Source organism: Amblyomma mixtum, chromosome 6 (genome assembly GCF_055824585.1).
Source record: "Amblyomma mixtum isolate Tamu chromosome 6, ASM5582458v1, whole genome shotgun sequence".
NCBI classification, from domain to species: domain Eukaryota; kingdom Metazoa; phylum Arthropoda; class Arachnida; order Ixodida; family Ixodidae; genus Amblyomma; species Amblyomma mixtum.
The window spans coordinates 151,205,454-151,231,194 of NC_143017.1; the positions used below are offsets into that span (position 1 = coordinate 151,205,454).

General features: G+C 45.2%; 1 protein-coding gene across 7 annotated transcripts in view; it reads right to left on the minus strand.

The window, feature by feature from the left end:
• Window positions 1-1,170: 1,170 nt before the first annotated feature.
• The window catches only part of LOC149340777 (CLIP-associating protein 1-B-like), a 167,592-nt gene continuing 143,021 nt past the window's right edge, over window positions 1,171-25,741 (minus strand). For all 7 annotated transcript variants that reach the window (XM_089549631.1, XM_089549629.1, XM_089549630.1 and 4 more), the window contains 15 exons: window positions 24,257-24,442; window positions 20,737-20,900; window positions 19,714-19,792; window positions 18,577-18,723; window positions 16,942-17,028; window positions 16,407-16,522; window positions 15,363-15,723; window positions 14,391-14,454; window positions 14,195-14,246; window positions 13,872-13,998; window positions 12,185-12,313; window positions 10,487-10,627; window positions 8,210-8,278; window positions 6,622-6,741; window positions 1,171-3,310 (listed from right to left, as the gene is read on the minus strand). In XM_089549631.1, the coding sequence (XP_089405757.1) occupies window positions 3,209-3,310; window positions 6,622-6,741; window positions 8,210-8,278; window positions 10,487-10,627; window positions 12,185-12,313; window positions 13,872-13,998; window positions 14,195-14,246; window positions 14,391-14,454; window positions 15,363-15,723; window positions 16,407-16,522; window positions 16,942-17,028; window positions 18,577-18,723; window positions 19,714-19,792; window positions 20,737-20,900; window positions 24,257-24,442 (1,944 nt within the window). In that variant the 3' untranslated portion in view covers window positions 1,171-3,208. The remainder of the gene's footprint in view (window positions 3,311-6,621; window positions 6,742-8,209; window positions 8,279-10,486; window positions 10,628-12,184; window positions 12,314-13,871; window positions 13,999-14,194; window positions 14,247-14,390; window positions 14,455-15,362; window positions 15,724-16,406; window positions 16,523-16,941; window positions 17,029-18,576; window positions 18,724-19,713; window positions 19,793-20,736; window positions 20,901-24,256; window positions 24,443-25,741) is intronic.

The following is a 25,741-nucleotide window of genomic DNA, read 5'->3' on the forward strand; positions in this document are numbered from 1 at the left end:
GTTTCATGTTTCCAGTTGCAATTCAGTGTTCCGTTTACTAATGTCCGCACCTGCACAGCGCTGTACAGCTGCACAGAAAACTCTAGTGCTGTCACCCGAAGAAACCATTACCCTTGGTTATCTCTAAATCCTAGCAGCGGTGCACTCAAAAGAGACATCTAGGTGCCTCTCACGTGCTTAAAAATACACCCCCCCACCGCTACTTCCAAAAAAAAAAAAAGTATAGTAGGCCATAAATTTAAAAGTTTTTCTTTTCATTGGACATTAGACAGTAGAAGCAGCCCCGGAAAATGACAGGCATATATTTGTCCCAGCAGATGTGTTGGCAGGACAGATGGTCAGAGTAGTCAGATAGAGGCATCATAGCGGGACGATCAGAAGCATCTATTTCTTTCTGAGGCACATTTTTAGGGGATGGAGGCTTAGTGCATGCATGTTACAACGTCCGACTGAGACGTGGGATCAACTTCATCATCGAGTGAAATTCCAATCACCACTGGCAAAAACAGCAGTTTCGTTACCCCGTGCCACACACATGTGCTGGAATGATTAATTTATAAGCATCAGTTCTTTTCCTCAAGTAATCAGGTGCGCTGCGTAGTTGAAACCAACACTGAGTGAAGTTTCATACCCTGTTCCAGACGCGTTTCGGTGGAGGTGAAATGCGAAAGACGCTCGTATGCTGTGTGATGGCAGTGTACGTTAAAGGAGCATACACACTAAATTTCGACTGGATGTTTTCTTCTTTTTGATGATGCGTAAGGTTTTCCTATACTGACCATTGCGTCGCTGCAAGAAAATCGGGGGGAAAAAAAATTCCCACTGCTTAACCATTCGCTTCTACAGGCTCAAATTTCGCACAGAGGTAGCAATTCCTTTCTGGTGAAAACGCCAAGCACACAAGGAGAGTTAGCGGTGCTGAGGAACTGCATGTTCGCGATTCTAGGAGGAGTGCAGCGTGCGGGGCAACGCATGCGAGGTCTTGTCGCAGACAGTTAACGTCTATCAGCTCCCACGTAATGTACCACGTAGGCAAAATTATGCACACATGAAAGAAGTTGGAGATCTGGTCTTCACAGAGTGTATGCAGTAACAGAACTGTAAGTGCTAATTAAACATCACTGGGCGCTGACACAAGCAAGCAAGAAATCAAACAGCCACCTCATGAAATCAAGAGAGTAAAAATGTTTATTCCTGACTTGTCTTCTCAGAATAAAATCTTAAAGCGCAAAGGCCTAATGATAAAACAGATGTTAGGACGCAGCTTTCAAAGTGTCACCAGAAACAGTGACGAGTATCACTGTATAGAAAAAAAAAAAGCATGGACTTGCATGGGAATGTACACTATACAAGTAATACCTTTGCAAATGAAAGGCTTTGTTTCGTTTTTGATCCTTTTTAAACAAAAAAAATGACAAAGCATGCAAGTGAAGAAAGTTCTGGCACTACAATATAAATAGCTCACTCAAGCATCTCGAGTCCGTTAAGCAGTAGTGTGCATGTTACATAAGATGAATGCCTTCAACTGCCAGCAGCAATTACTCTCAATTACAAATGTTAATTCCTTTTGTGCAGATGTAACCTTACTAAATGTAGGCGAAAGCAACACCCTTGCTCTGCAGTGACAGCCATAATTTTTTTTCTCCACTTTTCTTTGCTAGTGTTGTCAAGAACTCAACACATTAAAAAAAAAAAAATAAGGTGAAAGGACTATTACAGCACTACATCTCATGGCAGCCTGGCAAGATGCCACAAACTAAGTCACCTTGTAGAAAACACTCTGCACAATCACACACGCAGGCCACAAAAATGGCATCACTCTTTCACCTGCTTCACATTCCATTGGGAGCAGGCAGCAACAAGGAAAAGAAAAACAACATACAATGACCGAAGCAACGGCTTACAAAGCCACAAAAGGTTTGGCAATGTTTCTATTTCAACATGAATAGCAGCATGTTAGATGGCTTAGCATTTCTAATCAATCACATCACACTTACTCCAACTGTGTACATATGTATATATATACAGGATGTCCCATGGAACACAAAGCAAGCTTCAAAAAACAACCTCATTTTACGTGGAGGAAGGTAAGATTTCTTATTAACGACGCCATGTCAGGCCTGAGAGTGCTCTTCAAGTGATTAAATAATGAGGATAGAACCGATTACAGAGCTAACATGATTTACTTCGAAACTTGCAACATGCTAAGAAGGGATGAACAGATGTCAAAACAAAGTGTGGCGTGTCATCAGCAGGAAATCTTATGCCTTCCCTTTAAGTACAATGAACAGCCGTAGTTCTAAAGCATGTTCAGTGTTACACAGGTCACCCTGCAGACTGAATGTATGGTACCAGCATCAGCACTCAGCCACAGGCACTAGGCACCTAGGTTACTGGCACAAAACTAGCACTAGGACACTAAGCGGTAGCAGCCACAGGTCTCCCTGTACAGCTACCTTGAAAAGGCAACAATAAAAAAAAATCAGCACTGCAGCAGCTCAGCTAACAATGTTGCTTGTTACGTGAGAAGTGCTAAAAAGAGAAGTGAGCCCAGCATAGAGGGCTACTTGTCACATAGCATGAACACAATGTTATCAGAACTGTCTTTGCTATGCAGCAGACCCACATGACTCACTGTCCAAGATCGCAAAACTTGTTAACCGGCAAAGCAGCAGATATACCAACCTCTCTTTTGAAGAAATTACAATATCTTGCTCTCTTTAACACCTCAGTCAATAAGGGAAGGCATGAGTGCAAGCAAAATCAGCTGGAGCACATCCCGCATACGAGCATGTACTTTTGTTGCGAGCGGTCTTCACAGTCTGGATCCTTGTCCCACTTACTCGTGCAAGTCAATACTCCTGTTACCAGCCAGCGAGCTTTCACAGGTGCTGGGAGCGTGACGAAGGTGCACGCATGCACGCACACACAAAGGACAACAATGAAATCCCTGAAAGCAGCCGTGTTCACCTGGAGGTGGAGCACTGCTCTCTCTCACAGGTGTGTCATGAAGAAGACGCACACTGCAGCAAAGACAAAACAAATGCCGGAGTCTGCTAAAGAAGGAAAAAAAGTAGGCGCCTGAGGCCATGGACAGAAAGTTCATTTCCACCGACAGAGCAAGAGATGCTCGGCACAGGGTCACAGCCATGGTGGTTAACCAGCAAAGCAGGGAGCGTGGGCTTGTTAGGCGATGGTTCTCATGTCATCAGGGATTGCTTGAGGAAGACGCCGTGTTCGAAGGGGAGCCTGGGGTGCTTCCGCTGCTGTTGCCCTGTGCTCTCTGGATATACAAGTTGAGAAGCTTCAACTGCATCAAGAGAGAAGGAAAAGAAAACAGGCCTTTAGTACTGATAACCAACAGGTTAACTGGACAGGTCAAATGTATCAGGGTCTGGGCTCCAACCATTCAAATGCTGCCCAATAGTTAGCCGTCACTCCATTAGTTTGGAAAAGCTTACCCTGTGTTTGAACGCACATAACACCAAGTTTTTTTTTCCCGACTTCACTGCTTTCAGAACGCACCTCGCGTTAAATTGGAACCAAGGTGGTAATATAACACACACTCAGCTACCACACGACTCGGGAGCTTCTAGAAGAAGCAACCTTTTGGTGACCCTTGGGCCGCGCAGCACACACAGGGAAATTGGAGGCAGGCAATGAATGTTGAAAGAAGCGGCGCGGGCCACTGAGAAAGAGCAGTCACTGAAAGAGTGGAGTGGAACAGGAGACAGAAAGAAGGGCGAACAGGCATAAGACATGGGACAGGCATAGCAGCAGTGGCGCGGTGATGATTGTGGTCGCTGCTGCATCAAAGGCTGCGTGAGTTACGTCATGCACAATTCTGAAGTGTTGCCTCTCAGATAATCTAGACATATCAGTTGCTTCAGTATTTCTGAGAGCCATCGCATATTTTTTTCGAGCCCTCAGCATCTCGGCTGTACAGTCCAACCTCGTTATAACGAAGTCGCATTTTGCGCGGAAATTTGTTCGTTATATCCAATATTCGTTATAAAAGTATGCACTCAAATTCTCGCAGAAAAGGTCGCTAATAAGCCCAAGTAAAGAGTACTTTAAGATGGACAGCACAGGGTTGAAAAAATGCACTATTCTTGAATTTAACGCGTGGTATAAGCATATGAAACCTCGCCTTACATTTCGTACTGGAAAGCAAGAAAGAGCGAACTCACAAATCGGGATGCATGGCCAGGTGCAAAAACTGATTTATTGAAAAAACGACGTAATCTCCGTTTGGTGGCACTTCACACTATTTGATAGGTTACATTTCTCGACGAAATCAACACAGAGCAGCGCTTTCCCGATGTCAGCTGATTTGGCCACAGGTAGGTTCTCGAGGTACCCCCTCAACTTCCTGGCCATGTCAGCGGCCTCGGCGCTGCTGAGAGCTCGCACTTCGCCATCTTCACATGCATCGCTGTTTCTAGCATCATCTGCAGAAACCACCTGATCAGCAATTTCTTGGTCGGTCAGTTTGGGCGCCACAGCCAAGTTGTCATCTGCACAGATGAATTCCTCGAACGTAGCGTTCGGAACCGCCAGCTGACGCCATGTCGTCTCGCCGAAATTGTCCGCTTGCCTCCCAGTTGCATGCGGAAGCTTTCTGCCTACTTCTCGCAGTTCTCGGCGCCAACGGCTGCTTCTTCGCCAGACAAGACGTGGCAAACAATCCGATGGCGGTCATTAAATCGCTGCAGCCAGCCATTGCTTGCATGAAAGTCATTGTGGCCTCTGACGGAAGTGAGACTTCTCGCCTTCATTTGAAGGACGGCACCAGACACAGGCAGGTTACGTGCTATAACGTCCTTGAACCATGCAAAGAAGGCATCTTCAACATCCTGTCTTGCTGTCATTCTTCACAGCGCCTGCAGAGTGGGCGTTTGCAATCTTTGCCTAGCGCTCAAGATAACCATCTCATCTAGATAGATAAGAGTGCTAGGCGCAACACCGAAGTCCGTGGCAATGAATTTTCCTTGCGCCCGCTGTCAACTGCCCTGAATATCTTTATCTTCGTTTCAAGCGAAACTGCTGTTTGTTAAGACGCGTTCCGCGACGGCGCCTACAGATTGAACTGCAGAGATAGCGCGCGCGGGTCGGAAATTGCGACGGCGGGGGTGGCCGGGGAGTGGGCGTCGGTTCGATCACGTGCCAGTCACGTGCTAGGCAGCCGTTGATGCTAGATTCATTCGCTCTCCCTAGATGGCGTCGCGTGCGATTCAAACACATTTTAGGTGCGCGCGCTTCAAAAGATCAAAATTTAGCGTGTTTTGAGATTTCTCCTACTTGTTTGCGCATTTTGAGCCCCGTGAATACAAAAACTGCTTCGCTACAACCGATACAGTGTCAAATTTTGAATTTTTCGTTTCGTTACACAGATAGAACTCCCTTAGAAATAAAGCATGTCCAACCAAACTTTTCTTTCACTTCGTTATATCCGATAATTCGTTGTATCCGTGTTTGTTATAACGAGGTTCGACTGTAGTTGGCTTGAACAGCCTGTGATTGTTATAATAGTAATACTTCTTTTTATTTTTTGTAAGTAACTCCCTAGGCAGACCTGAATCTTGTGTAGAGGCAGCTGTGAAGGCTTTACCATCATATAGCTCGACCTCCTATTTTGGCAAGCAAAAGAAAAAAAAAGTTTATAGGTCACACAATGGGAGCTGTAAGCCATTAACACTCTAGTAAGGTGATTGGCACAGCACATCACATACATCGAAGCAGCAGCAGCGTGGCGACAGAGTCATCACTAGAGACAGCACACTGGAACACCAAGTGCAAATTCAATGCTATGTCCCGAGGAATGCTCATTAGAACACGTGAGACCCCAAAAGCCTTCACTATGTTGTATTCAAGTTTTGTAGACACTCAGTGCCTGCAGTGTTGCCGGTATTGTATGTTAACAGCAGTAATAATCTGCAGCTCCATGGAAAGCTTGCTGTTGCTACTGCATATGAAATGCTGCTTTCCTCAGTATTTGACACATTTTTCAGCTGCATCGAACTCTGCAAGAAGCCGCGCAATTTTTTGACAGCTTGCAAAAATGCTTCCAAGGATAATCACTTGAACATTCGGCAGGAATGACTCATTGCTCGGTTGGGCAACTGGGAGACTTTACAACAAGTCCTCTGAAGCACATGGTTGACATAGTGATAAGGTGGCGAGACTCTGCACTTATCTTTGCACTGGCCTTCTCCGAGATACTTTTCAGCCGCTCTCTTGACAAAGGGACGCGTGAAACCTTCGCACAGTAATGGTGGTACCAACTGTAGATAAAGCTCGAAGGTGGCTGAGGAATGTCTTGGCCACCATTCTATGAGGATCGGACATAGGAATTCAAATTTTCGAGCTAGTTCTTCTGTTCACGAACGTTCATAAAACTTTCAGTACAGTGCGGTTTTATCAGTCATGTTACATTCGTTGTCAGCTACATTCGGGTAACACAGTAGATGCTCCAAATGCAGAGAGACAGTCCGTTCTTAGCACAGAAAAAAACACCCCTGCATCAAGAGAGCCTAAAGCTGTGCCATACTGTGCAAAGGGTTAATTAATTTAGTTGATATTTAATAACAAAATCCAGGAAGAGAGGAGCTCTAAGCCTACCTTGCATCCCGTAAGGGAAGCCAAGTGTGGCCTCATCAATTCAGAGCCAACCACGCCATGCAGCGTCACCATGCAGAATACTGCCGCCTTCCGAACAGAACTTTCATTGTGATCGTACGCCTGTAATTGAGAGGAGAGAGGAACGAAAATGAACAAAAAGTATAAAAATGTGACAGAACAAAGTGAACAATACAGCTGAACCCAGTTACAACAAGCACGGATGTAATGGACAATCTGGAATAAGACATTTTTCACATACTAGGTTAGCCGCAGTCTCTCCCATTAAGCAGACCACTTTTGTAACAGATACCAGACATGGAACATTCAGTAATAAATGACATTAACTTTGAATTTTGACCACCACTCTCGCCTGTAATGAGCATATTAACATAAATAGTGGGAGTTAACAAATCCGCAGGTACAACACCATCGCTCGCAAACTGTGTGCATGGTCGAAGGAGACAAAGGCGTAATCGGGGCATTACAACTTCAACTAATACAGAGTGGGTCGGCTACCTGCAAAAGAGCAGTGAAGGTCTCATTAAATTTAAGTACTGCATAAAAGGCCCCCAACTTACTGGCCACGGCATGGGCGTGAGCGTGCGGGCATTTGCCTGCACAAAGTATGGTGGGGCATGCAACGCATGAATCTTGCATGTTGTGCTGTGTAAACCAAGAAGCTCAATCAAAACTTTGAAAAAGTGCAGTCAGCCAGCAGTTTGCATGACCTGCATGTTGCGCTGCAACTAAAAGCAAGCCTATCCTAGTGCACCACAATCCTTGCTGCTGTGCTACGTAATATGATTTTGGTGCTGTACTGACTGCCGACGAATGCCGCCTCTGCTTCCAATTTAGTTGCTAGGCAGATTTATGGTGAATACCTTGGTGAATTCTAGGCGGAACATGAGGAGAGTTTATTCCCCAATGCAATGGGCGCAAACCTAGCGAGCACAACAGAAGATGTGAGACCACATGGGCCTCCAGTAGAAAGCGTGCAGTGTTCTAAGTGCAATGTTCAAACACTGAACTTCAACAAGCTGTAAAGTAACTTAATATTGCCTTAACTTTTCAAAGAAGTACTTCCTACATTGTTTCCTTGTACTGCATACAATCCATCCCCATGTTAGTAATAGTTTCCTCATCAGTGTTTTTTTTTATATGGGTTTTGCAAGCAAAGGAGTGAAAATGTCTAATATCTTGAAAACTAACTGACTTACCAGAAAAGTAATTACATGTTTGAAATCAGCATAAAAAAAACTGATTAAGGCTGAGCATTTTCATTGCATTTAATACAAAAATAAAGAAGTTCCTAGAACCCTGTCCCACTTTAATAATGACTATGCTGTCAACAATTTCAGCGTGATTAATCCAAAAATAATATGGGTAAAGAAAGGAAAGGTGGGGTTGAAGCAAGCAAAGACTTAGGTGCTTGGCGAATCCCAAAAAGCACTCCAAGGAGCCCCTTGGTTCCAAAGAACCCAGTTTGAGAACACCTGGTCTAGCTAACCGTGTCCAACACAAAAGGGTATAAGGTCACAACAATCTGACAACATAGCTACAAAAACAGATCAATGTTTTCAACAATTACCTTCAGCAAAACTGGCATCATCTGAGGCAGAAGCTCTACAATTATCCTTTTCGGATGCACCTCCACAAGCTGGAATGAGTAAAGCGGAACACACAAAATGGTGAGAAAAATTGACTAGCAGTTGTCTGCTCTTAGCACAAGTGATACAACTGACCAAACACATGGCGTTCTCAGCCCAACTGCCAAAAAGGTGTTGGCAGGCACAGTAGACAGACATCAGCACTGTAAAGACTCGCGCACAGAAGGCAACTACCACAGCTGTGGCGAAAGCTTTGCACACAAATACTTAGCACACAGGTAAACTGCCCTTGCTCAAGGAGCAACATGCCACTAAAAGGCTGCACAAATACGAACAAAAATTTCCCCCATTTTCCTGGCCTTTCACCTAGCATCCAGCATGGTACAGTGAAAGCTTGTTAATTCGACCCCCGTTAATTAGGAAAATCGGATAATTCGACGCGCACGCGAGGTCCCTACAATTACACATAGGTGTCTATGGGGCGAAACTCTCGTTAATTCGTACAAATTTTGCCGTGCATCAGTTAATTCGGCTTCACTCTGCAGCCTGCCAAGCCGGTGCGCCGAGAGCAAAACGAAAAAAACAAAAAAACAAAAAAAACTCTACGAGCGGCGCTACTGTACGGCTGATAGGCCATCCGTATGGTCATCGTCATCAGCAGTGTGAGAGAGGGCGAGGGAAGCGAGGTTAGCGGCGGCCGAAGCAGCTGGTGTCTTTCATTGTGCTTTGTTGTGTTGCAGCAGTCGTGTTGGTGTCGTCCGCTTAACCCTATCGACAGCAAGTCTCGTTTTGGCGTGTGTCGTCGTTTCCACGAATCGCAGTTATTGAACCGTAAGGCAGCGCCTTTTTTGGTAATTGCGCACTTTGTGAGCGTGTTTACTGCGCTGCTTTCGAGTGGGTAGTGTGCAGTGCCTGCGCGCCTCGCCTTTGTGTCCTATCAGCTGACTGAGGATGAAATAAACGAAGAAGTGACAGGCGCTGACAACAACGATTCGTCGGAAGATGACAATTGTGAGCAGTTTTCCTAAATGCCAAGTGCACGGTGAAAGAAGCCGCAGAAGACTTGTCCATTTGGGAGGACTTCTGTGAACAAATCCCTGACTGTGCATGTGCCGCGGAGCACCTGGCAGCTGTTAAGAGCTATTGTAGTCGCTCAAATGTGCTTGAAAAAGCAGACGACAACAGATTTCTCTGCCAAATAAAGGTACGTCCTGTTGCGGCAAACATTGTTTTTTGTTCATTCGATATTTTGAAATTCGGATAATTCGACAATTTTCAGCGGCTGGTCCCGTCAGTGTCGAATTAACGAGCTTTTACTGTACATGATTAGAGTCTGGTTACTATTGGCTTGGCTCAGTGAAGAACTACCGTATCTACATGAGTAATTTGTGCCCTAGCAGAACTTGAGCACCCACAATTTATTACATGGATATATGTATCAGTATCACCAGTACCACCCTGATTGGCGCGTTGTTACTTAAGAAAAAAAAAAAACGCACATCAAGTGTATGGGCCACACACAGAAAATTGTTCCTCGAATCTGGAAAAAAAAAAAGTGCGGCCATTACATGCATTTATACGGTAGTTTCAGACCGGAATGGCTGTGAAGCGGGTAAAAGTTTCGTACTGCAAAAGTTAATGCCATTTTTCTGCGTGTAGTAACATGATAAAAATAGAAAAAGGTTGCAATGATGACAGTGACCGGAACAGTGCTGTGTGCATGATAAGAGCAGGCTTGGTGTGGCAATCAGGGACGAAGGGGGGCTTCAGCACTAAAAGTGGCACCTAATGCTAAACAGAAACTGGGCTCTTCATGCTGAAGAAAGCATAGGCGTGTGGACTTGTACCAAACTACATCGGTAAACTGCGGCATGGAATGCAGAGTAAGGGGCAACCATGAGGACAAGTTTAGGTGCTGATAACGTTGCAAGCTATTGATTTTCAGCATGGACTATTTTTCATTGAAAAGATAACTAAAAGCTGACGTTACATCTGATTCTGACCTAATGCCACATGCTTGTGTACTGCTGAGCTTGGCTGCTAAGCCAGAAAACACATTCCCTGCAGGAACGACAGCAAATGAGTTCCTCAAACAGCATCCCATCATGACTCAATTTTAGACTGTGGAGCAGAAAATGGCATTAGTTGAACAAGACACTAAATTTACTTTGTAACGGGGGGCCATATAATGGCAGCGACTGCGTGGTCACCCATGGGTGCGCATAGCTCAGTGCTTGCACTGGGAGTACGGGACTCACCCTGGACATGACCTTGATGGCAGCGATGACCACATCTTGATCGTCTGACTCCCCAATGAGCGAGTGCAGCAAGCGCATTGTCTGCTCGGGAGGCAGCGCGGCAGCAGCCTCCATGGAGCACATCTCAGCAGCACGGCACACCTGCGCACAGTGAGCACCCAACAAAACTGTGACACACCGACTACAATGTGTTGTCGGGCCAGTTGGTGCATTCTTTGACCTACCGAAAAGTGAACTGTGTGTACTGTTGGCATCAAATGAAATGCAAACAAGACAACTGAAATGGCAACAGCAGAACAGGATTTTAAATGAGCAAACCTGAACATTAGCGTACTAAATTTTCACTTCGATGGCACGCAGACCACTGCGCAACTGTTAACCCTTTGAAGGTTTTTGCCGTATATGTACAGCGGCGGTTTTCTGTCCCGCAAGGTCTTTGCCGTACGGGTACGATCTTCCGTTTGAAATTTTGCGCCAAAAGAACAATGCGTGCTCACTGGGGGGGTGCTGCCACCTATTAGGACTTACAAGAAGTGTTTGAATTTTGTGCTGCCTTCTTACGGGGAGATAAGCAGAACTTATGTCTAGCTTTAGCGCGGCGGCACAGACTGCGGCAACACCCCCTTTTGTAGTTTTGGTTTCGCCGCGTGATCGCAACAGAGTCGCGCGAAATTTGAGTTTTCTTTTTGGCAGCACTACCTTGCAGGGGCTGCCGAAGTTGATTTCTATCTTTATTGGCGCTGCTCTTAGCTTGCTTATCACCGCTGCTCGCGAGGTGTTCTCATCCTCTGTGGCAACGCGCCTACGCGGTTTCGATTCCGCAGCGGGATCGCAACGGAGTCACGCGAAACGTGTTTTCTCTTTGTGGGAACTGTTTTGCAGAGGCAGCGAAAGTTGATTTCTATCTTTATTGGTGCTGCTCTTAGCTTGCTTATCACCGTTGCTATTCTATTCTATTGAACATTTTCCAGTTGTGAGTGATGCTGTCACCAAAGTACTGTTCCTAATTTTTTTTTACTATTTATTCTCGATTATATACGTTTTGTAGATTCAAGATCTGCAATAAAGTAATTTGACCACCTGGGAAAGTTTTCTTCAAAATAATTCGACCCTCAAAGGGTTAATGGAGTGTGCCTGTTATTTTCTTCCCCAGAAGGTGAAATTTATTGTTTCATGCGTTAGCGTAACAGTCATCTTGTTTGCATTTCATTTAGCACTAATGGTGCATGAAGACTGTCTCCTGTCGAGTCCTGCCTTGAGCACGTGTAATTTGAGCATATTTTTTCACAGCACAAAGGCCTGGCCTTGAGCACCGCATGGAGAGAGTGGCCAGCCGGTAGTGCTGAAGGCTTGCCACAATTAAAGTGGCAAGCTTTATTCTATCTATCAGCTAAGATGAACACAGCTACTTCAACTTTACATTGGATGTTATAACCTTAGCATGATATATAGTAAAGCCTTGTTAACTAGAACTTGTGTACCCTGAAATACCAGTTACGTCAACAGTTTCCTTGCTACGTAATGAACTCATTAGGAATCTTCGTTACAAAACTCGAATGTTTGAAATTTGGCCAGTGGTTTGAAAAAGCTGGCAGGTTATGCTCTGAACTGCACTGAAGCAATGAAGCTGCGCACGTAATGAAGTGATGGCACCATGCACCGCTGTGTTCAAGAACTACAGTGGTTCTCCAAACAAACCTCTCTCTCGGGTTGCTTCAGTGTTCCAAAGATCTTGATCAAGGTGAGCTCAGCATAGTTGTGGAAGTGCTGAGGCTGCCTCTTCAGCAACTCTGCCAGAGCTCGCAGGGCAGCCACTTTTACAGGGACCTGCAGAGAGCCCGAAAAGAAAGCCTGGATGCAGCATACAGCAGCATGTCCAGAGGTGAGTGACGCAGTCGCGCACTTTGAATGACAGACTGCTGGGCAAGTTGGTGCATGTTCTCAATGTGAAGGGCATGATGGAAACAACACAAGACATAAGACACCCTATTCACATTGCTAGCTGTTAATTTGAATGAGCAAGTCGCATTTACAGGCTTCAGAAATAACATCACCCCATAATTCTTCAAACAAAAAGAAAACAAACGGTAAAAGATGTGCAAAAGCTAGCTTTTCAAAGCATGGAGGCTGTGCATCCTCCAGAAATGCATGCTGTAGCTAAAAAAAAATGAGGGGTGGGGGGGGGGGGGGGAGGGGGGTGAAGTAGTGAAGTAGGATTACATGAACATAACATTTCAGACATTGGAGCGAATGCAGCCGAGAGGTAATTTTAATTTATTTTCATGAAGAGCAGTGAAATTTGCCATGCTTATGGGAAAGTCGACAAAATGCATAAATACAAAATTTCAAGGAAGTATCTTCAATAATTTTGACATTACAAATTTTTATATGCTTAACTAGCATACCAAACTTGAAGAAAGCCTGGCGAGACAACAAAATGTGTTAAAAGCCTGTGATCAGTCAAATTTTACCCAAAGGAATGGCTTCACACTGCAGCAGCTTTCGGAGCAGCCAAAAGCACATTCTGGCACAGAAAAGTAAATGTTTGGCATAGATATAGATATATGAAGCCAAGGAAAGCATAAATTTTTTTTTTTGCATGGTTGATAACCGGGATATTAGTAGTTAATTATTTGTCAAAGTGAGAGATAACTGAACACAAAGTGGCATAAAAAGACAACCACATACCACTGGAAAGATTCCCACCCATGATCTCCGCATCTCACGCAACGTGCGCTATAAACTGAGCTATAGAAGTTAGCTACAATTTGACACTGCCTTTGATATGAATGCATGACATTGGTTCTGCCATGATGCCTTCATCCTCTCCCCCACTTGTTTTTTTTTTGTTAGCTTAGGTGATGCTGACCTTCCATGCTTCGTTTGAAAAATTGACATTCGTGCACGTCCCGTACCATTTTTTTTCTTTTACTCTACCGCGGAAGTTACCATTTACCATAATGCGTGGTTGGGTTCCTGGCTTGCAGCAAGGAGTCACATAACCCTATTTGCGAAGTGCACAAATATGAGACTCGCTCGTTTTAATAAACAGCTGGTAGTGCGTGCTAGCGTGCCCTGTCTTGTATTTTTTTCCTTTGTGCCCTTCACACTGAAGACACGCTTCAGAATCAGAGCTGCACGTGCAATGTGCAAGATTGACTACTGCCATTTCAACTGCTAATTCCCAGCCATCTCATTTCCTGTTTCATTGGACCATGAATCAAATCATGAGAACTCCCAAAGCCTAAAAAACAGTGCTCATGGCAACGCAAAAAATTGTGTCCCTTTTCCAGTGTACAGCCGAGCAAATTCAAATAACAAATTAAAACCTGCACACAAATTCTATGCAAGCAGCCACAGCCACTGGGCACAGCTAGGTTCTTACCACTTGCTCCTCAAGGTTCTCCACGAGGCAACGCAGCACATTTCTGAAGTTCTCATCCCAGAGCTCTGGTGAGCCATCCTTGGTGAGGGGCATGAGCTCTGACAATGCTTGTTTGCGATGCTCCGTCCTAGAATGGCAACAGACATGTCAAAATTTTCCTGCCACTCCTTGACACCCTCGCAATGCTGTAAGATGTAGAAGTACACCATGCACCGATAGTAAAGCTGTAAAACTGAGGCAAATAATAGATGCCAACAGTGAGAACCTCGAGGTATTTTAATGAACCAACTTTTTGCTTTTCTTCACTTAATGAGGAGGCATACCTGCTGTTAGGGTTTTGAAGGATGGCAAAGATGTTGTTCAGGGTGTCTTGTTCTGAAAATAAAGTAATGAAAGTTTTTTCACATCAAGCATCACATGGAAAGAAATGGGCAGGCCAAAAGTAACAAAAGAAAATGCAACACTCAGCATGAATCTCAAGACAAAAAAAAAAAGCACACGAATACACAAGTCTATTACCATTTTTGCCGACACCACCATCCAGAGACGTTCTCCTGATCCGATGAAGACCAGTCTCTCCATCCTGAAAAAATAAAGACCAATGCACACAAGCAAGAAATGTGTTATGAATATAGATAGAAAAAAAAAAAAAAATGACGCAACAGCACTTCAAGCTTGAAAAAGCCAGAAATGCAATCTCTCACAATAAAAAGAAGCTTAATGTAAAAAAAGAAAGCATCGAATCCTGCAGTGCCCTTTTGTGGGCTCAAGCTGGCTGATGATTATGACTGCAAATCCACGAGTGAAGTCTGTCTTTTAAGCAAACTAGTGTTCTCACTAGAGATATGCAAATATTAATTTTCAAATATGATTCAATTACGACTATGAGGAAAAAATGCTTTTGAACATCGAATATCTGCTCAGTATGAAAACAAATTCCACAGAAAAATAAACAGGCAAATGGTTTTTTTTTCTCAAAACAATGTCTGGTCTTTACAACCAAAATAAACGAAACTAGGCTGACTCTGCACCATAAATGAAGAAATATGACATGCACAAAAGCGTATACTGCTTGATCAGACACCAACACAGTATGCAACCGGTAATCTGGCCATGCAAAATGAGCAATGAAATGAAATCCATGAACTGATACATTACTGGCAAATAAACATAACATTCAGGTCAAATTAGGAGACATCAAAGGACAACAGAAAGGCCAGTATTATGCGAAGATTAAGTTTGAAGAAAATAATATGAATATGGACTGAATAATAAACATATTAGATTTGTATTTGAAGCTTCGAATATTTGCGCACCCCTAATTCTCACTCAGAGAAAACGAAAGGGTGCTTTGGATTGATTAGCAAAGAAGTTGCCATGAGAAGCTGACATGAGAAACCAAAAACACTGCTGCATTTCCTACGACGCAGTGCATGTCCATGAGATATGTGCCATGCGCCACCAACAACTGGGCACTGCAGGTGCACTCACGTATTCCCAGCTGGCCATGCGCTTGACAGGCGAAGCCTCGCGGCTGCCGGTCAGGCGCTGCTGCTGCCCATAGCTGCAGGGTTCCTCCCAGTTCTGAGGTGCCAGCCGCTGCCTCAGGCCTCCACTGCCCAGTGGTGGGAGCAGCAGCTCTGCACCCCTGCCGGAGGGGCTGGAGTCCAGGTCCATGCCAACCCCTCCCCGAACAGGGTCCAGCGCCAGCCGATGGATCTGGGCTGTGGTCCGGCGCAGCAGTGAGCTGTACACCTCGTCCGGGTTCATGTTCTCCGTGTTGTCCTCTTCCTCCTCCAGCGACCGCTGCAGTGGCGTGCTCGACCGGCTCCCGCTGCCTCTGCTTCCTCGGCTAAGGAACCACAAGAAGGCACACTCTTCAGGTCCCTTGCATAACAAACACGGAGACCAGTGATCCCCGGAGAGACCTTGGCCTCGCATCCCCAAGGCCAAAAACTACTGCTGGGGTGGCAGCGCAGTTTTCACATTTGCCTGTGCATTTGCCTATTTTGACACAACCTCTAACATCAATTCTTAAACTATGTCCAGAATTTCTCCTCTACCGAAACTGCCGAACCTTAAGAGTTAATAAATTCAAGTACAGATTCCTCTTAAAGCACACAACGTGATGATGGATTTTAATGCCACAAGGGCAGCTCTGGCCAAAGAGCGCCTTAGTACAAGGTGTTTATGACTATACATGGTGAGGTCAGAGATCCAATTTCCAAGCATTTCACCCCAGGTAAGCCGAGCATCAGACTATGGGAAAGCTAGTAAATGCCATCATTGGCGAGTACCTGGCAGCACTAGGGATCAAACCCCATGCCTTCCGTATGTGAGGTGAATGCTCAAACCGCTAGGCCACCCTGCTGCTGTTTGAAGTGCAACTTTTTTTGTCACGGCTCAACACCACAGTATTCTGAACAGTGTTTGCTGCCAAGGAGCTAAAAATAAATGCACTGCAAACGCTAGCAAAACAAGCAAGTGCATCTACCTAGATGGCCTCATGCAAGCAATTTCCTAGGCTCTGCTTACTTTGGTGCACAGCTGAGAGACGAGTGGAGAGACGATGTGATGGGGCTGGTTGTTCGCAGCTCACCGTCTTCGCTGCGTCCACGCATGGACGTCTGAATAAGGCCCATAGTGAGTGCCTGCGGACAAGGCAGTGAACGAAAGATAATGCAAAAGAAACACGCAGTAAGCCTGGCCCGAGTTTTATCCCAGACAAAGTAACCTTACAGGAGTACATGCCTACTGATGCAGGTTAGTGACAGTAATTACTCTCCGTACAGCTAGAGGCACAAAGGTGCAAGTGACACAGACATTCCACCCCTGCATCGGGAGTTATTTGTTGTAAAGGCACAACAATCATAAGCCTACGACAGTGTGATGGGAGCAGTTAAAAAAACAGAGTACCCCAATAGAATGCACACGAGTATGCTTGTGCATACCCTCACCCCCACGCACACATCAGTAGAAATGTTCAAGCAATGACTAAGAATGAGGCAATGTTCAGAGCTACTGCTCAAACTGAAAAAGAGCATTTGCAGTGAAGTGAAAAGCAATTCACCTGGGTCTCTGGGTCAAGCGTGCTGAGTAACCCGTGCATTTCTGCTGGCCTCAGTTTGAAAATGGACACGATCACTTCTTGGGAGTGCTGTGCAACACAAACATCAAGAATACAACTTTTACAATCATTTAGCAAAGGCACAGCAATAATCTTAAAACAAAGCAAGGTTCACACTGACACTGTTTAACACTCAAATACCGTTAACCTGTTAATAGCATTACTTTTGCTAGCTGCTGCATTTATGACATGCACATAATACAGTAATATGGGAACATGTGCCACAGGTTTCCATTCACTGCAAGCAACAAAAAAGTTAAACTACAGTGGAACCTCGATTATACGACGTTCAGGGGACCGCGCGAAACCGTCGTATAATCCGGGTGTCGTATAATCGAAAATCAAAGAATGCGGCCAGTGGCACTCGGCCTTGAGCCGAAAACTGTTGACCGGCTTCAAGCCCGCGGCAAGTACGCCAATCAGATTAAAAAAAGACAAAACCCAGCATTTGTTTGAAACAGATTTGCAAAAAAATCTTTATTACCGTTTAAAAAAATCGGTAATTTTTTTTTTGCACCTTTGCCCAACCTCGGCGCATCAACTTTCTTTCAAGAGCTGCCACGTCCGGCAGTAGGTCGCCAACATCGTCGCGCGCGCAAGCAAAGCGCCGGATGTTGTCGACGCTCTGCAACACGTCCGCGTAACTAGGAATGGGAGCGCAAACCTCTGCATCATTGTCCACTTCCTCTTCGTAACTAGGAATGGGAGCGCAAACCTCTGCATCATTGTCCACTTCCTCTTCGTGGGAAGTTTTATCCTGGGCCACAAGCATCCATTACTTCCATTACAAAAAGCGCCGTGGACGCCGCTGTCCTCGCTTGGGCGAGCGCGGCCTCGCCCGCTTATCTATTTTTTCATCAGCGTCGGCTCCCGCAGACGCATCTGTTGCTGGGACGCGGCGTCTTATCTTTTCTCTTTATCTTTCCTCTGATCTTTTAACTCTCCTCGGCAGCGGTGGTGGTGGCTTGGCTCACGCCAGTAGGCGGGCCCGTGCGCTTTCCTTTTCATCCTTCTCTCAGTCGCAACAACAACACGCAGGCCGCGCCTCCTTGGGACTCCGACTGCACAGGCTCGACGAAAAAGAGAGCAAGTGCACTTGGCGGCCTCGGCAACGCTCTCTTCCCCGCAAAAACGGGGGTGCTTAGATTCACATGCAGTTTTTTTTTTTTTTCAGAAATTTTTTTCCGAAAATAGGGGGGGCGCTTAGAATCGCGAAAATACGGTACATCCCGGCCTGCGTTTGCTCACGACCTTTTTTGACGGACGGTACGAGCCAGCCGTCGTACGAAGCAGGGTACTTCTAAAATTTGCGTCGTATAACCGAGGTTTTTAATGCATTGTCTCTATGGGGGTTTTGCCGGGACCGCACAAATTCGTCGTAAAATGCGGGTCGTCGTATGACCGGGGGACGTATAATCGAGGTTCCACTGTACACCACCAAATTTGGCCTCAACATCATATTCTGACCAGCTGGAAAAACATGAAGCATCACAGTATGGATACGGTGTCGAAACATACTCCTTTTTATGGTAAGGCACTCAGTGATTGAAAGCGGCATTTAGCGGCAGCCAAACTGACCCTTTTGAGTTCAGGGCTCTTTTGATCACGAATCCACGAAGAGATTTTTGCAACCATGGCCTGTGTTTCTGGAGTGTTGACCAGCATATCCCCAGGGTCCATCGCTTGAAGCAGAGACATGAGATATCGCAGAATGGTAATCTTGACCTGCAGAAAGGTCAGAAGCAGACTCAGGCATGCTGAAGTACATACTCAGAGATGCATGTTAAAAAGGAATATACCAAATGTTTGAAAATACATGTACTACAGTCACAACCCCAGTTGATCACCCATCATGAATAACTATGTATGACAGTCACCCTTTCACATGATAGACAACTTCCATGCTCAGATTTGACAAAAATTTGCACATGCCGTAAACTATGAGATGCTTTACAAGTTCGTCCTTTCGACTGACAGACAAAGGTGTTGAAGGGCAATGCTAAGTTACCTTGTTTGAGACGTGTGGTCTGATAACACCATCAACTCTAGATACATGTGCACCTGTATTCCCCATAAAAAGAATCTGAGACACTGGATTTTCGCAAAGCTCAGGCGCATGGGGGTTAAGCTCACTATGCACTGAACAAGGAATTAAAAGGCGTTGCGTTACATTTGTAGCATTGTTTCAAATACAACAAAATCTCACTGGTACATAACTACTCATTTTTTTTTTCATGTTTCACCACTTTACATAAAGGCTCTGCAGAGAAACCACTATGGCGGGGTTCCTGTTGCTGCATTCCAGCTCAATTGTGTGGCCCAGGTTCAGCTCACTCTTGTTTGCACATGTTCAGTTGGTTATAGACCTATTATACGACCTGGACTTGTGGAAATTTCTTTTACTGCAGTAGCTTAAAAATCGCATTATCCGGGAATGCACGAACCGGAAGAAAAATCGTGCAACTACATGGGGCATTTTTATTGCCCACGATTTTGAGCATATGAACCGGGAAGATATCAATGAGGGCCAAGATAGCTACAAGTGACTGATGTTTGTTTACATTCATGCAAACATGTCCTAGTTTCTGCAGCACCCTGCTAATGTAACGAACAAGTAAAGGAAAACGCTCAATAGGAAGCATTGTTAGAAATGAACATATTCTTTTGAATTCAGCAAGGAGACACAACGAACAATGAAGAACAAAGGGAGCTGACCTTGATGTTTGGAGTTTGTGTTGGGTCAGTAATGTACCTCGCTACCGCTTGAAATTGGTCAGCATGAGGAAAACAGTCCCTGCAGAAAGTGAAGATAAAAGTATACAGACCACAAAAATGCTCAAATAAGATTGCATAATATAGCACAGCACAACAACACACTCGTGAGCAATTCATCCTTTCACACATCAGTTAGGCTGCTGTAAGTCTGCTAAGTCTTGCCCTGTCGTTGTCGCTCTGCAGACTTGCATCTTTGAGGAAGGCGATCACATTGACTCCATGGATGACATGATGCCCTAAACAAGTTGCAGAACTCCTAATACTGCCTCTCACATCATGACCCCAATGCACTGCACAATACAATTTAACTGTGTGGTAGCAGATGCTCAAAATACTGTCTGGGTCAGCAATGCAGTTACGGGCAATCCAGAACAACAGCAACAATAATAATAATAATAGTAATAATAACAACTGGTATTGGTAGTTACAGGCGAGCATAACGAAATTTAGTTCTTGTATCACTCCTGTTACTACACAGAAAAATGTAAGTAGAGCTAGAAAAAGAAACTACAGAAGAACACTAATAACAGTAAATGTAAAGAAATGTAGTTTCCAAACAGAGAACAAATACAACACTACTAACTAGCTCTGAAGATGTTGCTTCACAGGCTATTTCTGGCAGTACGCAATCCAATATAGTCACTCCAAAGTTAATTACCACTGCCCATTTTAGCTTTAAAAATTCTATTCAGTATTTCTGGCACACAACAATGGAACTGACTGCACTTTGGAGAGAAGCAGCAAGCATTGCGCATTTATCTGCACAGTTTGACTTGTGTCTATACTGAATCGAAGATGAGAAAGCCAGAAATAGCTCATAAGCACTGCTTTTCTTGACTGCCCTGTTCCCGAATGGCCAGACATGAAACTGCAGATGTGCTGACCTCTCCAACCATGATTTTAAAACAAATGAACTCTCAAGAATCATAAGCATGCAATTTTAGAGGGGTTGACAATCATTACCTAATGATGGAGAGGATCTTTTGAATCTTCGTCTGCAACGAGCTCAAAAGATCGGTTCCGGTCTTGATGAAAAGACGAGTCAGTAGAACATAAAGCCAGCCATGCAGGTCCGCACTGTGGACGTGAATCAGCTCACCCAAGGCCTCCAGGAAGAGTGTAAACACCTGGTTTGGGGGAGGGGGGGGGGGAACAAGCACTTCAGCTCACCATTGTGCATGTACAAAAACCTCAGGTGGCGGAAATTTCCACAATGCAATGGAATCTCACTATTTCAAGCTAGCTTGATTCAAATCAGCTTAATTTGAACTTGCAGCTTATTCAGACAAGACTTTGGTTCTGTCAACGCTGTGTATTAAAAAGGCTTCGCTCAATATGCATTCCTTACTACTTTAACAATTTTCTGGTCGCCTTAAAGAGCTTACATTACGGAAAGCCAACTGCACTATTGCATTCACGACTGACCTAAAAGAAACTTGATGGCATAAAGTGCTCAGTAGCGCCTCAGTGCAGTCAGAATATCCCATTGTACTCTATGCAATCTACATCCACAGGAGTATAGAAATGAAACAAATACCTCACTGCTTCAATGCCTGGTACCACTGAGTACAAGACTGGAGTGCAACATGTCACTGGATTGCTCTCACATTAAAAATTTGGTGCTGAAATGTCAAAGGACGCTTTGCTTGCCATAGGAGGCTCACCGCAATTTACAAGAGTTCTAGTAAAAGGCAATAACCTGCTTAAAAGACAGTGCATTCAGTTCATGCAATGAAGTGATGACGCTGTGTGCAAACAAAAAAACAAAATTCAGTTGCAGAATTTAATTGAAGTGAATGACATATGAAAAGTGAAAGCCCAATGACACGAGCCTCCATTTACATTAAAATTCTACTCTTCTATTATCTGTTCCCTTTGTTCTTTGCCATCAGATCAAGCATAGATTTTAGTGTCAAAATTCTCCAAGCGTGCGCACGAAGAGGAGCAAAGACCTGTACAAAAAAATAAAATCCTACAATGAGAAAATGTTGGGACTGCGAAAAATACTGTATACCGTATTTACTCGCATAATAGGCGCACTTTTTTTCCAGAAAATCCAGCTCAAAGTTCAGGGTGCGCCTATTATGCGGGGTAAAATTTTCGGAAATTTTTCGACTCGAAAAATTGAACATACCGCATAAACCCACCCATGTACGGGCCCCATCCTGTTTTTTAAATAATTTAAAAAAAAATATCCATGTAAGGGCCGCACCCAAACTTTCCACGATCCACGCGGGAATAGCCTTCGAAATGCATTCGACGTGGCCTCCGCGATCAGCTCCGGCTGCGGGCAACGGGCGCTTGGTCGCGGAGGCCACACACTCGCACAGGAGCTTCCAGGCGCCGCCCACGGATGGCGCCCAAGGTCAAGGTTATTATCATCAACTTTTTCGTCCCCCGCGAGCAGCCGCGAGCTTTCGCTATCCATATCGACATCAGCATCACCAGCTCCAGTTTTTTTATGGCTGTCAAAGGGCCGGTTTCTGTCGTATCGTGTGAGTTCATCGCAGTTGTAGCTTTCTTGCGCTGCCGCCGAGCGTTGCTATTTTAGCACGACGGACAAGCGCCTTAATAGCTACACAGCTGGGAGTTAGATCTCGAACACGGCAAGCGGGCGGCAGGCTGGAAATTCGACGTGGATGAGAAGTGCGGCAGTTGCGACTGCAGTATGCCTAAATTTTCGTATGCGACTCCTATCGCCTCGCTTTTCGAAGTCCTAAGTCGGGAAGGTTTCCGGCTGATGAAGAGTTCCAAACAGACGTTTAGAGTGAGCATCCCTGAAAACTGTGTGCGGCTGTTCCACGCGATGTCGTTATACGTGCTGTGGGTCAGCAGCATCTACGACGGCAGCAGCACTAGTGAGGACTAGTAGTAAGTTCAGCAAAAATTTTGTTAAAATAAAGATTGTGGGGGTGGGGAGGCATCGGTTTGCAATCGTGTAAATACAGTACTGATCACAGTGCCAAGTTCGGGGTGCGCCTATTAAGCGCGGAAATAAAAAAATCTGATTTTTCGCGACTGAACTGGGGGTGCGCCTAATATGTGAGTGCGCCTATTACGCGAGTAAATACGGTATATATGTGGAAGAGTCAAACTAATTTTCTTCCCAGTTTTGATGGGGTGAGACCCTTATACACAGGACTGGAATTTTTTCATAAATTTCTCCGACAACAGCACAGCCTCCATTACACTTCTCCCTTTTATGCCGAGACACGCAATGTTGCGACAAATTCGTGCAGCTCCGGCAAATCCTTCAAAGCTCCTGACGACCCCGGAGGAGCAACCTAAGTGGCCCACCTATAGTTCACGTGACCCTGTGGCGCCATGACAACCTGCCGCCCACCGGATTGTGAGCAAACTGACCGCAGTGGCAGGTGGCAGTTAAACTACTGACAGTCACTCAGGAAGAGTAACCTGGGTTGCACAAGCCTCACCGGTGGCAGCACCTGCCATCGCAGGGCAGTGGCACATCGCTTAAATGCTGCAGCACTGTGCCAGGAGGCGTATGAGGACTATCGCATCATAACCTTACAGTGAACCTTAAGTGTTCCCTCCAATTTCTTTTTCAAGCTCTTGCAATTTCTTTAATAACTGTTATTTTTTGTTTGTTTGTTTTTGTACCCAAGGAAAGGACAGGGTTAGAGAGACATGAAAGAGGCCTTTGGCCTACAGTGGGCCTAGTCAGCCTGATGATGAGGATGATGATGCAATTTGTTAGCATCAAATGTCAAAAGCTGCATGCCCCTGCCCTCACCATACTCCTATTGGTAAGCTGAGAAAACTTGTCTTCTACAATATGGATCTCACAGAAAGCAATCAAAAGATTGCCAACTTCCACAAGCGTCCCCAAAGCCAGCCGCCGATCAAGTGGACCCACAGTCGCTTGAGGCAGCGCATTCTAAGAAAATGGGCCTGCGCATGGTGGGCCTTCCTTTCCAATGTCCAATTCATCACAATGTACATTACTGCAAGACAAGTCGAGAATACCTGCGCGTTCACTAGTCGATAAGATCTGGGCATCAGGGGATCGCATATCCAACTTCAGCACTTCACAGCTATAGCAAGCCTGTAATTTATAGCTTCAGCAGCTGTAAACTGCCACCCTAAAGAGTGACCACAGTGCCTAGCGTGCAATGTCTGCTCTGCTGACCACCCAATATGACAGCCTTGGACATCATATGCAACCCTAGAAAGCAACTTTTCAGCGTGCACATGAGACATGATGCACTGACCACCACTTGAACAGTTGCGCAACTCAAATTTGGCTACATTGTAAATTACAATGCAGAAGAACCACAAAGTAGCATAAACCATGCAATGCTTGGTATGGCTGGGGGCCAACACATGGCTGTCAGGCACCTGCAGCTCATTTCCCCAGTGAAAAATCTGAAAACAGCACAAAGCTCCAAACAAAATTATGGAGGTGACTTGACTGACTCGGTAATGAAGAACTATATGTTAGTCTTCCTTTGTCCTTGTCTACCTTGGTGTGGGGGTCCATGAACATCTTGGTGAACATGTCTGTGACCTTCTTGAGGTCCGGCAGAGAGAGGGTGCGTCCCGACCGCAGCACTGACAGCAGGCCCAGCAAGCCCTCCTTGCGGTCCGACCAGTGGGTGCTCGACAGGTGCTTCACAATGCTCGGCACATCCTGCAGTGCTACGTGGCCCTGCAGATAGGAAATAAGTTTTCCTACATGTGCACTGTTATGTTCTTCCCCAACCCTGAATTTCCACCACTGCACCCCATGCAACGATCTGACCACTTATCCTTCTGACCACTGGACATTCCTTTATGAGAACTGGCATCACATGCGTGACCTACAAGTCATGGAAATTTTTATGACAGAGGAGGATGCCATATAAACAGAGGCAATGCATTCTTATGCATTTTCTGCAGGCTGGTTGCTTCTGCGTAAGCTGATCACTACAGGTACTTTGCCACCACGGCAACTTGCGCTTTCGCAGCATAATAGACAACTGAAGTGCCCAACTTCTTTTGCATGCGATACAAGTTTTATAATAAAAAGGCTGATGGCGTGGATTCCCAAGTACACCAGAAGATAAAGACCAAAAAGATCGATAGCTATACTTTTGAGCGCAAGTTTACTAGCTTGCTCTGTGCTCAGAAAATGACGTGGTTTCTCTTCAATGGTGTTATTTCTATGAGAGAACCCAAGGCACAATCATCATCGGCCTAATTACACCCAGTGCAGGGCAAGGGCCCCTCCTATGCCTCTCCGGTTAACCCTGCCCTTGCCAGCTGCGGCCACTACATCCCCGCAAATTTCTTAATCCAGCTAACTTTCTGCCACCCCCTGCTACGCTTGCCTTCTCTTGGAATCCCTCAAGGACCGGCGGTTATCTTGCCTTCTCATTACATGCCCTGCCCAAGCCCATTTTTCGCACTACTTGCTGCAAAAATAGGGCATGCATCAAAGTCAAGGGCGCCAGAGAACAAGGCAAATGCCAGACATTACTATGAAGCTGATGGATGACTAGCAAAGCGGATGTTTAGAGGCGCTCGTAACATACACAGGTGCGTCCCGTACAGGTGTGTAACTTAGACATCAAATTTCTTTTCTAGTGCAGGGGAAGGAGGATAAAAATTACCCGAGTTAGCAGTTCAGCAGTTATATATGAAGGGTGGCAATTAACGACTAAAAATAGTGTATGGCATCCCTCACACCTAGCCTGAAGAAGCATTAAATTCCCTTTCACTTTGTCAGAACAGAGGGAGAGAGAGCTTTGGCGTAGGGGAAGAATAAAATGGTCGGCTAGCAGAACATGTCCCTGGTCTGCTTATTCTACGATGGGAATAGGAAAAGTGAAATGTGAAAATGAAACGATGGGGCAGGTTGAAGATGAAAAGCGACGGCATCGCACTGCAACCAGCTACATGAAATTTCCAAGACTTGACACACATGCACAGGGCTGGAGTTTTATAGTGATGGTGCAGTGTAACATGT